General features: G+C 41.9%; 1 protein-coding gene across 1 annotated transcript in view; it reads right to left on the reverse strand.

Annotated features, from left to right (window-relative positions):
- Nucleotides 1–397: 397 nt before the first annotated feature.
- The window catches only part of LOC149180075 (cell wall integrity/stress response component), a 90,907-nt gene continuing 76,643 nt past the window's right edge, over nucleotides 398–14,661 (reverse strand). The window contains exons 3-5 of the mRNA XM_089415886.1: nucleotides 1,509–1,566; nucleotides 1,237–1,314; nucleotides 398–1,040 (exon numbers count right to left, since the gene is read on the reverse strand). Coding sequence (XP_089272012.1) covers nucleotides 847–1,040; nucleotides 1,237–1,314; nucleotides 1,509–1,566 — 330 coding nt within the window. The 3' untranslated portion in view covers nucleotides 398–846. The remainder of the gene's footprint in view (nucleotides 1,041–1,236; nucleotides 1,315–1,508; nucleotides 1,567–14,661) is intronic.

Genomic DNA, 14,661 nt, shown 5'->3' on the forward strand with positions numbered 1-14,661 from the left:
AGACATGTAATGTTGAAGACTACGAAGCAGTATTTTCTATAAAGAAAACCTCACAAAGAAACTCCCGATCACTTCCCTGCATTCACAGATAGTGTCCAATGCAAAACCATTAGTACTTATTATGACCCCTGATGCATCAGTGACATCAAGTGAGGCACATGACAAAGGCAGCCAGCCCAGAAAATCAACCCTGAAACCTCCTATATAAAGCTCAAAGAACTCAAACACTCAAACTAGCCCATTGGACTGAAGGTATAAAGCAGTACAGGCAAAGAAAATAATTAAATACGCTCTATATTGACAGTGTAAGATAACCAGATGCTTGCTCTAAAGTCTTTTAGTGGTGTCGAGGGTTGCTTGAAAACATTTAATAGCCTCAATATCTTTGGTCAGGGTCTCAGACTAATGGGTGTTAGATTGAAATGCCATTACGTGATCTGACATAAGTCCAGTGAGCTAGTATATTGACAAAGAAAGTCATGGCCATGAGAGAAAGCGGTGAGGACATAGTCTACTTCTACTGCACTTATTGTCTTCATCTTACAAAAAGGCCAGGGTGGAAAAATAACACCTGACACTTTTGACACCAGAAGAATCACTTTAAAAGCATATGAGATCTCTCTCTACATGAAAACTTGGTTCTGTAACACAAACGAATTGTACAAGATCTCTGTAGTTCAGGATAACCCCTTGCATTCCTCAACTCTTTTGCGTATCCTTTCTTGGACAAGATGTTCTTGGAAAATACGCACCTATCCAAAACAAGCTTAACAAAAAAGGATGCCACTTGTAAGCTGTTCTTCATAATAAGCAATTTTAAATCAGTGTAATCAACCGCAACTCAAACTACAGTGGCAGCAAAAGAACGGGGCAGGGAATGAACTCTGCCAGCAAATTCCCATCAACATATTTTGAGTGAATGGATTCCATACTAATCACTACCAAATCAAGATTCAAGTCATCAGCGACCTCTCCAATAACAGCAGTAGGCTTCTTGCCTTCACCGAGTCTCTCCATCAAGCTAAACTCCTCAAAACCACCTGAATGCAGAAGAAAGTTCAACATAGCATCACCACACTAGAAAGTCATACTGATAATTATAAAATAGGCTGTGCAATTGACGTACCAGAAAGTCATGCATATAACAGCATCTTTACTCCAGTTAAATTATTTGTTAGTGTTAAACGACTCACTATAAAGCAAATACACTAGAAGAAAACTTCACTTGCAACACACCTTGAGCCAGATGCCAGTGAATACTGGATAATCGTGTGTCATGATCTGCTATTGCATCCCTGCTATTTTCATCAATAACTACACATGTAAACAAGTACAATAATGTCTTTTCTTAGATTCTATCTCTCATAAAGATTATCAAGACAACTATCCCTCACATCAACCAAGCATAAACATCAAGAGATCCATAGCATCAAATGTTGAACATTTAAAGCATTTTGGACCTTTTTTTTTCAACATGACGTTCACTACATGGCTATTTTACAACATACCAACAACAGTGATGTCCGCACCATATTTCTTTGCCAATGCTGTAGTCGTTGCGACAGCCTGTCAATTAACCCAGGAATATCAGTTGAAAATGAATACTAAAACAAAGAAAGCGGTAACAAATTTTCAAATACGAATATCAATTCAATAATCATTTACAATAATATATTAAAGCATTCAAACAGATAACGTTCTGCACACAATTCCATCATCCTATTATGATATTAGAATTAGCATGTTCCCACTAGATAAATACGTCAAAAGTTTACCCAGCTTCAATTTTGCAATTTCTCCACATCTATATCATCACACCACATAAAGAAGAAGGGAAGAAGAATATCTTCATTATTAACCTGTATCACTTCCATTCTAGTCCAGAACCATGCTTCATATATTTATTAGCAGCAGTATTAAGCTTCAATAATGTAACTTCATTATTGTCACAGTTGTGTGGAAATATCAGCTCTATTGTGTAATTCTATATTTTTATGACCATATCTGTACGCCCTGTAATTATCCCAAGTTAAACTAAATTGATAAATATGTATAAAGACAGCAAACATTTCCTTTCGTGTCTTAAATCATAATCTCTTTATCATACATATTGCATATAATTCTTGACTTGCTATATTTCCAAAATTAGAGACATGACGTGATGCAAGGTGAGAAATCAAGATCAGACTTCTTTAGAGGATGTTCACTTTAAGAACTCGTTAAGAGGATGTGAGAAGATTCAGGAGAAGTTTTTTCATTGAATTTTATGAATCGTTTTATAGACAAGATGTGAGGCTGCTTTTATAGGCTGACCTCTTGCATAACTGTATAAACATTGTCTGTCGCCAACTGTAGTCTGGCAGCGCGTTAGAGAGATTGTAGCAACGATGAACAAATTCAAAATGTTAGACTGAGAGTCCCTAGACAATTACAATGTCTGAGACCACATTGTCATCAGTTCTAAACCTTATCTTTGATAAGGTGTTGTCATGACTTATTGATAACTTGTCAATGAGATCTAGATCTAAAATAGTAAAATTGATGTACTATAAATTCATATCTTGAAATCAATACAATGAGTTGAGAATGACTTTAAACCTATTTTTGCCTGTTTCTTGTCTCATTTGTGCTTGCTCCAATTCTTAACATGGTATCAGAGCCATGGTGAAGAGAGGATGAAATTTCAGAGCCATCATTAAGAGGTTGATAATATCAAAGTGTGCAGCCTAAGACCTGAGATTCAAGGGCGTGAGGCCTAGATAAGTTGCACAGGAGAGAAACACCATATAACAAATCTGATTGATTGTGAATCTCGACTGCTGAATAGTTGGTGATAAACCAGAAGCCATCGCATTATTTAAATCAAATTGGTTAGTGGTGATCCCTGTTACCCACCATTTTGTGGGTGATATCCCTAGGAGAAATTTTTTCTCCAAGATGGTCCTCAGGCGGCAGCCAGCAGCTCCTTGCAGCCACCAACTAGTTCATTGTGCCATGTGGTCCCTCACCCATTTGTCATGTTTGAAGGTGGGCCTCTTGAACCTAAAGGTATGCCTCGTCATTTCGTAATTGAGTATTGTAGTTTGCTTATCATGAACACTTTTGGGCATGGATTAATTGGGGGGGGGATTTGGCGGAAAGAATGGGCTAGGTCCGTGCTCTTGTCCCTAGACCCCTTTTGGATATTAACCTAAGATTCTAGTCCCGTGAGATCTCTTTTATTGACCATTTGGTTTTAGGGATGGTATTTCATGGGAAATCCTGAATTTGGTTGCGTGCTCCCGTTCCCTCGTCTACATATATTGTCCTCTTTCCACTCATTATTACCCCATTCATCATTTCTCCCACCTAGGTCTACATTCCTCCACTAGGTCCACATAGGGCTAGCTCTCCCCTTCCCTGCCCACACCTTGGGTCAGGCTTGGAATGATGCCCCAGAGGTTGATGCAGCTAAAAAGAAAATAAAAGCATAATTGGCCACATTCAACAGGAAAATGTGCCACAAAATGCAAAAGATGGTCGGTCAAACACATTTATCACGTGGGAAAAATCAAATACATGAGCTCTACCCCATCATCATGGCCATCAACTTGGTTCCTACAGGTTCTATGAGCATTCTTCATCATATAGGAACCCATGATTATCCCAACCCCTGATGGGCAATGTACCACCCTACCTTAAAAGGGGGTATCCACTGCTATATCTCACACATCATGCGGGCAATGAACCACCCTACCTTAAAAGGGGGTATCCACAGCTATATCTCACACATCATGTTTTCACCCCTTGGGCCTCGAGCAATTAACTGAAGAAAAATCATAAAAGGGCAAAAGACATATAAAGAAGGGTGGAAAAATCAAGGTCGGAGCACCTCATGTACCAAAATTGCTCCCTCTTATACATTAGATACCCAAGTGTGGGCTTCTCTTCTACTAACTACCCTTGTACCCTAGCATGTGGCCCAGGGTTGCCCCTTCTTATTCACTACTCCATTCACCTCTTTATCACATGCCACCACCTTTTAAAGGATGTACTTTGGACATATTATCCCCTTTAAAAGTAGAAACCACCTAATGGAATACTTGGTTAACCCCATCTAGATTTTGGAGACATTAGCACATGCCAAAGCCCATTATGGAAGGGCAGGCCATTATAAAGTCTCCACCTGTGGTCATTGGTTTGTAAGCTCTTTTACTCAATTTCCTTGACAATTTGTTGTACTGGAAGGCTAGGGGACACATTGGATCTTATGCAAGATTGCAAGTGGTCTCCATCTTGGGTTTGGTCTCCCTATACGGGGTCCTAACCCTCCAGAGGGCTACATTGGCACATGTAGGGTGTGTATTGAGAGCCATGGGCCTCCACAGCAGTAGACAACACTCCATGAATCCTCAAAGATGTTCAAAGATTGCTCGAGATTCACTTATTGGACGAGGAAGATGCACATGGTTCACCTTTGCTCAGCTAACCCCACAGATGTACCCCGCACTTGGAAGTTGGCCTAGGACTTGTAGGATGATGTGGCTTCAACTACATCATCATCTGAGCCCTTACAGATGGTCTACAAGCATCTTCGACTTACTTGGAGACCCATGAGGTCACTTGTGTGCCCTCACAACCATTGGGAGCACCACAGGTTTATTATGTGGAAAACTGTTAATTTTATGTAACAAAGGTATGTTCTATGCTTTAGAGCAATTTTACTTCAATTTCTTTATTAGCCTAGTATCAATATTCAGATTAGCAATCACATCAACATGATAGTAAAATGCAGATAGAACATAAACATAAAGAGTATAAGACAAGCCAAGACAAGAGGACACAAGATGTGGCACTAGCCAGGGACAAACCCCAACGTGGGGTAACCCTTGATCAAATCATCTTTTAGTCTTCAATAGTTCAGTAGAGAGAGATAGTACAATTTACAAATCTGATCATTTATAACAGCAGCGAAAGAGTCCTAACCAGAAAAGTCAATGTTAGTCAACAAGGCAGATTTGACCCTCAACTAATTGGTCAACTTCAGTCAACTTCAGCCTCCAAACAACAAGATGAATCAGCCCTCAAAACAGCCCAATCAAAATCTAGTCAAACAACCCACCTGCGGTCAGCCCTAGCTGCAGCCAACAGTCAACGTTTAGCCTCGATTTCTGTGCCCAGAAATGTAATCTGCCCAAATAGAGATAGCCTTCACAAAAACGCAATCCAAGGAGGTCAACGCATGCTGGTCAACACTTGGTCAAACTGTCCAGAAATTTGGTCCCTTGAAATTTCAGCCTCCTAAAATTTCGGACGTGTGGAGAGAGAGAGGCCCAGAAATCCATACCCAATCAATGAGAGAGAGAGAAGTGTGAAGATGAGTGTGTCCAAATGAGGCTAAGCCACCTTCTATTTACATGCAACGTTGAGGATGAATAGATGTGATTGTTTGGCTTTTGAGCCTACATAAATTTGTTGGCCGACCTTGACAATTTGACCATAATCAAAATAAATTCATAACTTCATTTGTACATGTCAAAATCGGATGATCTTTAGATCAATCCTACACCTCTTGGCAAGAGAAATCCAAGAAAAATATCAGCTGTCATAAATAAGATGACCCATGTGGATTTTGGCCCTAGTTGCTAATTTTAACACTTCCTCTCAACTAGGGAGATCTCCATCTGCTAATCCATCTGGCAATCTGTACTATCTCTGCCATCAATGAACTGCTCTGCTCTATTGAACTATGAAGAAGAAGAAGTGATCGAGAATGTATCATACCATTCTCTACTGACCCGAAGTTAGTCCCAATCAAAGGAGAGTGTGTCATACCACTCTTACTGACTCGAAGTCAGTTCCAATCAAAAGAGAGTGTCTCATACCACTCTTACTGGCCCGAAGTCAGTTCCAATTGATCCTAGATCAATATCGATCATCCTATCATAGGGAGTACAGTAGTACATGATGCGTCCATTGGTAGTACTACGATCTCTATCCTCATTTCCCTACTCATTAGCCAGATGAGAGGTACTTCCCATGAGTCCCAGACTGCATGGGTAGGATGTCTCAACAAGAGAAGGATGAATCACTCATCCTACCTACATGTCACCAAGGGGTATTGTAGGGGAAGGCTAAACCACTCACCCTATACACAGCAAACCACTAGGGGAACACTGAACCACTCACCCTATTGTTGCTCATCGCTCCAAGAAGTACTCCAAGTCCCCCGGAGCTCCCAGAGCTCAATGTCCATCTCATACAGGACCCTCATAAGAGGGTCTCATTACGACTCCAAGTCGTTATCAAAAGGCCAAGAACTTGACCTTCCTCAGGGGCTTTGTCATAATATCAGACACATGCTCATTAGTCCCAATGCAATGGAGCCTTATTGCTCCTCGATGTACCATATCCAGGATAAAGTGGTACCTGATATCTATATGCTTGGAGCGATCATGAAACAATGGATTCTCTGATAATCAGATCCCCCTTTGGTTGTCGCAGAGGATCATGGTGGTATCTAGCACATGTCCAAACAGCTCACTAAAGAGCTTCCTCAACCAGACAACTTCACATGAGGCCATACTAGAAGCTATGTATTCGGCCTTGGCGGTGCTCAAGGCAACTGATTTCTGCTTCCAGCTAATCCAAGATATCGACGCAGAACCCAAAAAACAACATCCATAAGTGCTCTTGCGATCCACCACACTGTCAGCCCAATTAGCATTAGAATAACCATGCAGCCTCACATCTCCGACAATGTATCTCAGTCCATGAGTGATTGTGCCCCGAAGATATCTCAGAAGATTCTTGGCACCAATCCAATGTATATGATGAGGCTCAACCATATATTGGCTCAATGTGTTAACTACAAAACATATGTCCGGACAGGAGTTCACCAAGAACATCAGTGCTCCTATGAGTTGACGATACTCAGAAGCATTTCCCAATTCAGGTCCAGCAACACTACCACATAACTTCTTAAAGTTAAGTTCCATCGGAGTAGTCACAGGCTTGCAGTCCACCATCCCAAATCTTTCCAATATCTTCACAACATATTTTCCTTGAGAGAGGACAATTTCACTTGGCTTTTGCCAGACCTCCAACCCTAGGAAATAGTGCATCGGTCCTCAGTTCTTCATCTCAAATTCAGAAGCCAAATCCCTCTTACATTTGTGAATGAGAGGGTCTGCACTTCCATCAGCTCCATGCTTGATTTTGTAGAGCCACTTAGAGGTGACAAGCGATTTGTCCTGGGGTCTAGGGATCACATCCCAAACATCATTCTTCATAATTGACTCGTATTCTTCATTCATTGCATCCTTCCATACTTGATGTTTCACGGCTTCTTCGAATGATGAAGGCTCATTTTGAATGATAGTGCTCATGGCGGTCAAATATCCTTGATACGTGTTTGGCTTCTTGCTTTCACAGAAAGTCCTCCTTGGTGCAATGTGTCTCTCGGCATCTTCGAGAGTCTCCCTAAGACATGAGGGTCTCCTTTTGGAGGAGGAGGGCTCATGAGGAGTAGGATCAATAGGATCCATAGGTTTATCAACATCAGGCATCATTTCGTCTTCTTTTGCACCCTAATTTCCGGTGTCAGCTTCTTTGTCCTTTCTTAGGATAGGAAGGTTGTTGATCTTCCTAAGGGCCATATCTTTGTCCAAGGTGACATCATGACTTATCTCAACTTCCTTTTGACCAGCCACATTAATTCTATATCCCTTAGAATTTTCACTAGAGCCCACAAAGATTCCTTTCTTCCCAGATGGACCCAATTTGCTTCTTTTCTCTTTCGGCACATGAAAATATATGGGACTTCCAAAATTCTGAAATGAGAAACGTCGGGTTTCTTACCAATGAACATTTCTTCGGGAGTCTTGGAGTCCAATGCTTGATGAGGGCATTGGTTTTGAGCATACATGTTAAATTATGGTATGTTCTATGCTTAGAGCAGTTTACTTGTTTTTCTTATTATTATCCACAGATTAGCAATCACATGTACATTAAGTAAAGTGCAGATAGAACATTTAAACGATCAACAAAAAACAAGCCAAGACAAGAGACACAAGATGTGGTGGCTAGCCAAGGACAAACCCCAATATGGGGAAACCCTTTGATCAAATCTTCTTTTATCTTCAATAATTCAGCAGAGAGAAATAGTACAAAAATCTGATTTATATCAGCAGCAGCAAACCCTAGATCAGCTCTAAACTAGGGCAGTCAATATCTATAAAACCGAACGTCAGATCACCTTGATTCCTGTGCCAAAAATCGCAGCCTTACAAGGAGAATCAACCACACCAAACTCGCAGTCAACGCTGGTCAAAGTTCCTTTCTGCAGCTTCAGCCCTAGAAATCTGCGTCCTTTTTCCACACGTGTGAAAGAGAGAGCCTTTCTATGCAAGAGAGAGAAGAGACTCTTTTCTGCGCAGGAGAGAGAGAGATATGTGATGAGGAGTGTCCAAATGAGGAGGAGGCGTCCTGTATTTATATCCAAACGTTGAAGATGAATAGATGTCGTTGTTGGGCATTTGAGCCTACATAAGTTGCTGGCCGACTTTGACAATTTGTCCATAATCAAAATAAATTCATATCTCCATAAATACTTATCAGAATCGAATGATATTTAGATCAATCCTACACCTCTCGACGAAAGGAATCTAAGAAAAATATTATCAGCCATGAATAAGGTGACCCACATGGAGTTTGGCCCTAGTTGCCAATTTTAACACTCCCTCTCAACTAGGGAGAACTCCATATACAATTTGTCTAACCGTCGCTACTATTCATCCATCAAATGCACTGCCTTGTACAGCTTGACCCCTGCTCTACTCTGCTCTGCTCTGTTCTGCTATATTCTGCTCTGCTTGAACTATGAAGAATAAGAAGTGATCGAGGATGTATCATACCATCCTCCACTGACCCGAAGTCAGTCTGGAGTGTGTACCACTTTCATTGGTCCCAGACCAGTCCTCTACTGACCCGAAGTCAGTTTCAGAGGGTGTACCACTCTCACTGGTCCCAAACCAGTATCATTGATCCCAGATCAATGGAGGTCATCCTAGCATAGGGAGTACGGTAGATACAACGATGCGTCCATCGATAGAACTACTATGGTCCCTATCCTCATTTCCCTGCTCATTGATCAGATGAGAGGTACTTCCCATGAGTCCCAGACTGCATGGGTAGGATGCCTCGACAGGAGAACTAATCATCCTATCCACAGGAGAACGAATCATCTTGTCCAGTGGATGCCACAGAGAACTAATCATCCTGGCCTACAGGAGAATGAATCATCCTATTCCACAATCGCCATGGAGAACGAATCATCCTGGCCCACAGGAGAACTAATCATCCTGTTCCATAGTCGCCACGGGGTGTCACAGGGGAAGGTTGAACCTTTTACCCTGTACAAAGTGCACCAACAGGGGATGGTGAGTCACCCTGTGGTCATGTGTCGCTCCAAGAAGTACCCCGCGCCCCCTTGGAGCTCCCAAAGCTCGGTACATCATACTTGACCCTCAAAGGAGGGTCTCTGAACGACTCCAAGTCGTTCTCGGAAAGTCAGGAATTTGACCTTTCCTAGGGGCTTTGTCAAAATGTTGGCGAACTGTTCATCCGTACCAATATGTTGGAGCCTTATAGCTCCCCGCTGCACCATATCTCGAATATAGCGATATCTGATATCGATACGCTTGGAGCGATCATGGAATACGGGATTCTCTGATAAACGAATCCCACTCTGGTTGCCACACAGGATCACGGTGGTATCCAATGTAAATCCAAACAGCTCACTGAAGAACTTTCGTAACCAGACTGCCTCACAAGAGGCCATGCTAGCAGCAATGTACTCTGCCTCGGTGGTGCTCAGAGCCACCAACTTCTGCTTCCTGCTTATCTAGGATATCGAAGCAAATCCCAAGGAGAAACAGCACCCGGAGGTTCTCTTTCGGTCCTCCACATTGCCTGCCCAATCAGCGTCAGTATACCCAAGGAGTCTCACATTTCCGGCAGTGTATCTTAATCCATGAGTGATTGTGCCACGAAGATATCTCAGCAGATTCTTGGCACCAATCCAATGTGAGTGGCGAGGCTCAACCATATGTTGACTCAAAGTGTTGATTGCAAAGCATATATCCAGACGAGAGTTCATCGAGTACATTAATGCTCCAAAGAGCTGTCGATACTCAGTAGCATTTCGTAAAATAGGTCCGGCAGCACTACCGCTTAACTTCTTAAAGTTAAGCTCCATCGGGGTAGTTACGGGTTTGCAGTCCACCATGCCGAATCTTTCCAGTATTTTCACCACATACTTTCCTTGAGATAGGAAAATCTCCCCTGGTTTCTGCCAGACTTCGAGTCCTAGGAAATAGTGCACGAGTCTTAGGTCTTTCATCTCGAATTCAGAAGCCAGCTCCCTCTTACATTTGTGAATGAGAGGGTCTGCACCTGTTAGAAAGAGGTCGTCAACATAAAGCAACAGTATGAGAGGCTTGTCATCTATAACCTTAAAGTAAAGGTTAGGGTCGGCTTCACTTCCAGTGAATCCCAGCTTCATCAAATAGCTATCGATTCTCTCATACCATGCTTGGGGTGCTTGCTTTAGCCCATAGAGGGCCTTTTTCAACCTACACACATGAGATTCTCGATCATAAATTTCAAATCCTTCAGGTTGCTCCACATAGACCTCCTCTTTGATCGAACCATGTAAGAATGCAGTCTTGACATCCATCTAATGTAGGTTCCATCCTTGCGAAGCAGCAAGGGCTATGATCGAGCGGATGGTGGTATATCGGGCAACAGGTGCAAATATCTCATCATAGTCTATACCTTCCTTCTGGGAGAAGCCACGAGCGACAAAACGAGCCTTATATTTTTCAGTACTTCCATCAGCTGCATGCTTTATCTTGTAAAGCCATTTTGAAGTGACAATTGTCTTGTCCTGGGGTCTGGGGACCACATCCCAGACATCATTCTTCATAATAGACTCATATTCTTCAGTCATAGCATCCTTCCATACTTGATGCTTGACGACATCTGTGAATGATGAAGGCTCATTTTGGATGATTGTGCTCATGATGGTCAGGTATCCCTGATACCTGTTTAGCTTCTTACTTTCACGAAAGGTTCCTCGGGGAGCTATGTGTCCTTCAGCATCATCAAGTGTCCCCCTAAGCCATGAAGGCCTCTTCCTTGAAGAGGAAGGCTCAGGCGGTGGAGGATCAATAGGATCCAAGGGTTCTTCCACATCGGGCATTATCTCATCTTCTTTTTCCTTCGGTTCCCTGGTGTCAGCTTCTTGAGAGCTCCTCAAAGTAGGAAGATTGTCCACCTTGCTAAGGGCCATATCTTTGTCAAAGGTGACATCATGACTAATCTTGACTTCTCTTTGACCATCTATATAGATTCTATAGCCCTTAGTGTTTTCACTATAGCCCACAAAGATTCCTTTCTTTCCAGATGCACCCAATTTATTCCTTTTCTCTTTTGGCACATGAAAATATACAGGGCTTCCAAAAATTCTAAAATGAGATACGTCAGGTTTCTTACCAGTGAACATCTCTTCGGGAGTCTTGGAACCCAATGCTTGATGAGGGCATCGGTTTTGCACATATATAGCGATGTTTGCAGCTTTGGCCCATAAAAACTTCAGCAATCTTTGATCATGGAGCATAGCACGGACAACTTCCACAATTGTACGGTTCTTTCTTTCTGCCACACCATTCTGCTCAGGAGTACATGGTGTAGTAGTCTCCCTCTTAATGCCAGCCTCATTGCAAAAGTTATGAAACTCATTGGATTCATATTCAGTCTCGTTATCAGTCCTTAAAATCTTGATCTTCTTTTCGGTTTGATTCTCGATCAAGGCTTTGAAGTGTTGAAACCAGGAGAACACTTCATCCTTCTTTTTCAAGAAGTATATCCAAGTCTTGCGAGAATAATCATCTGTAAAAGTGAGGTAATATGAATATCCTCCCAAGGAGTTCACAGGCATCATACCAGATATGTCTGAGTGAACCAATTGCAATATATTGGAGGTCTTGCTTTGGCTTGAGGGAAATGGTCCCCTTTTGAGCTTTCCTTCAGCACATCCCGGACATACACCTTCTTGCTCTACTCGGAATTCAGGCATCTCAGTCACCATTTGTCTAACATCGGGTAGAACTTTATAATGAAGGTGAGCAAACCTCTGATGCCATAGTTTGGACTGAAGGGATGTGTCACAAGACATGACACCTAGCAGACTTCCTCCGACCTGATATAATGAATCAACTCGAAACCTAAGAGTGAAGGCATCTTTAATATTCTTTTTCCATACACGTACCTTGCCATCGCTGAAAGCCACCTTGTAGCCTTTGTCTTACAGAGCCGAAATGGATACCAGGTTCTTTTTAAGATCAAGTACATATAATACATCTTGTAGGTGGATTGTATTACCCTGATTCAATTTAAGAGAGACATTTCCTACACCTTTCACAGGATATTTTGAATTATCTCCAAGAACAATTTCCAGGTTGGTTTCTTTTTCTATTAGATTATGGAGAGCTTCTTTGTAACCAGTGAAGTGCCTTGAGGCACCACTATCAATAAGCCAATTTCCCAGCGAGTCCGGAGGAGCAGAGGTAGATAGAGCAGTTGGTAGATAATATTCATCTTGCTTATTGTTAACAGTGTTAGATTCATACCTAGAATTTCTTGCCTTCTTGAATGGTTGTCCTCTTCCTTGATTTCCAGCACTCCTTTTACCTTGGCCATTTGACCTGCCATTTCTTTGATTGCCTTGAGAGGGATTTTGATCATCATCCTGGTGTGAGTCCCTTTTATCAGGACACTCCCTTGCATAATGACCTGGTTTATTGCAATGGTAACATCGTCCTTTTCTTCCATTCTTTGGTCCAGCCTTTCCTTTGGATTTAGCCCCGGAATTGTTTCTTCTTTTAGCATGAGAAGAAAAGGCAGCGGGATGATTTAAGTGTGGCATTTCCTGTTCTTCCATCCTTGCTTCTTCTTGAATGCATCTTGCCATTAATTCCTCAAATCTAGGAATTACATTATTGTTGAGGAGAGTAGTCCTGAATATATACCATTCAGATGGTAGTCCTCCAAGAAATGTGAGTGCCATTTCCCTGTCAAGAATTACTTCCCCAATAGATAGGAGATCGTTCTTGATCTTGGTGATCCTTAAGAAATATGCCTGCATATTTTCATTTTTTCCCTTCTTAATTTCCTTCAGCTTATTTCTAAGAAACAGGACTTGATTTGCATCATTAACTTTAAATAAACTCACCAGTCTATCGTAGATTTCCTTGGAGGTGTTCAGCTCAGAAACATAGGCCACCAAGCGCTTGTCGATAGAGTCCCAGATGATCTTCTTTGCTTTGACTTCTCCCTTGGTCCATTTGTTCCTGGCAGCAGTGGATGCATTTGATGGAGGCTCAACAACTCTGCCTCTCACATGGTCCAGCACTTCTTGTTCTTCTAATGTTAGATCGAGAGACATCTTCCATCCGTGGTAGTCAGACTTCTCACGGAGTTTGTCTTCAACAGGGAAGTGTGTTGAGGACCCCATAGTTTCTTTTAGATAGCCTTGCCAACCTTCTCTTCGGTGATTGCTCTTGCTCTTGCTTGGGCTTTGTCTTCACCTCAACTCTAATACCATGTTAAATTATGGTATGTTCTATGCTTAGAGCAGTTTACTTGTTTTTCTTATTATTATCCACAAATTAGCAATCACATGTACATTAAGTAAAGTGCAGATAGAACATTTAAACGATCAACAGAAAACAAGCCAAGACAAGAGACACAAGATGTGGCGGCTAGCCAGGGACAAACCCCAATATGGGGAACCCTTTGATCAAATCTTCTTTTATCTTCAATAATTCAGCAGAGAGAAATAGTACAAAAATCTGATTTATATCAGCAGCAGCAAACCCTAGATCAGCCCTAAACTAGGGCAGTCAATATCTGTAAAACCGGAGGTCAGATCACCTTGATTCCTATGCCAAAAATTGTGGCCTTCCAAGGAGAATCAGCCACACCAAACTCGCAGTCAAAGAGGAGTCCACACTGGTCAACGCTGGTCAAAGTTCCTTTCTGTAGCTTCAGCCCTAGAAATCTGTGTCCTTTTTCCACACGTGTGAAAGAAAGAGCCTTTCTGCGCAGGAGAGAGAAGAGTCTTTTCTGCGAAGGAGAGAGAGAGATATGTGATGAGAAGTGAGTGTCCAAATGAGGAGGAGGCATCCTGTATTTGATGAATAGATGTGTCTATTGGGCATCTGAGCCTACATAAGTTGCTGGCAGACTTCGACAATTTGTCCATAATCAAAATAAATTCATATCTCCATCGGAATCGGATGATCTTTAGATCAATCCTACACCTCTCGACGAGAGGAATCTAGGAAAAATATTATCAGCCATGAATAAGGTAACCCACATGGAGTTTGGCCCTAGTTGCCAATTTTAACAATACATGACAGTTTACAGCTTCAGCCCATAGGAACTTCGGAAGGCCTTGATCATGAAGCATGGCACGAATTGCTTTTACAATAGAGCGATTCTGCCTTTCATCCATACCATTCTGCTCAGGAGTGTATGGCATTGTAGTCTCCCTCTTAATGCTAGCTTCTCTGCAATAATCGTGGAATTCATTGGATTCATACTCAGTTCCATTATCAA

This window comes from Pinus tabuliformis, chromosome 3_2 (assembly GCF_031772625.1).
Source record: "Pinus tabuliformis cultivar Carrire ecotype Pingquan chromosome 3_2, CPIR1, whole genome shotgun sequence".
NCBI classification, from domain to species: Eukaryota; Viridiplantae; Streptophyta; class Pinopsida; order Pinales; family Pinaceae; genus Pinus; species Pinus tabuliformis.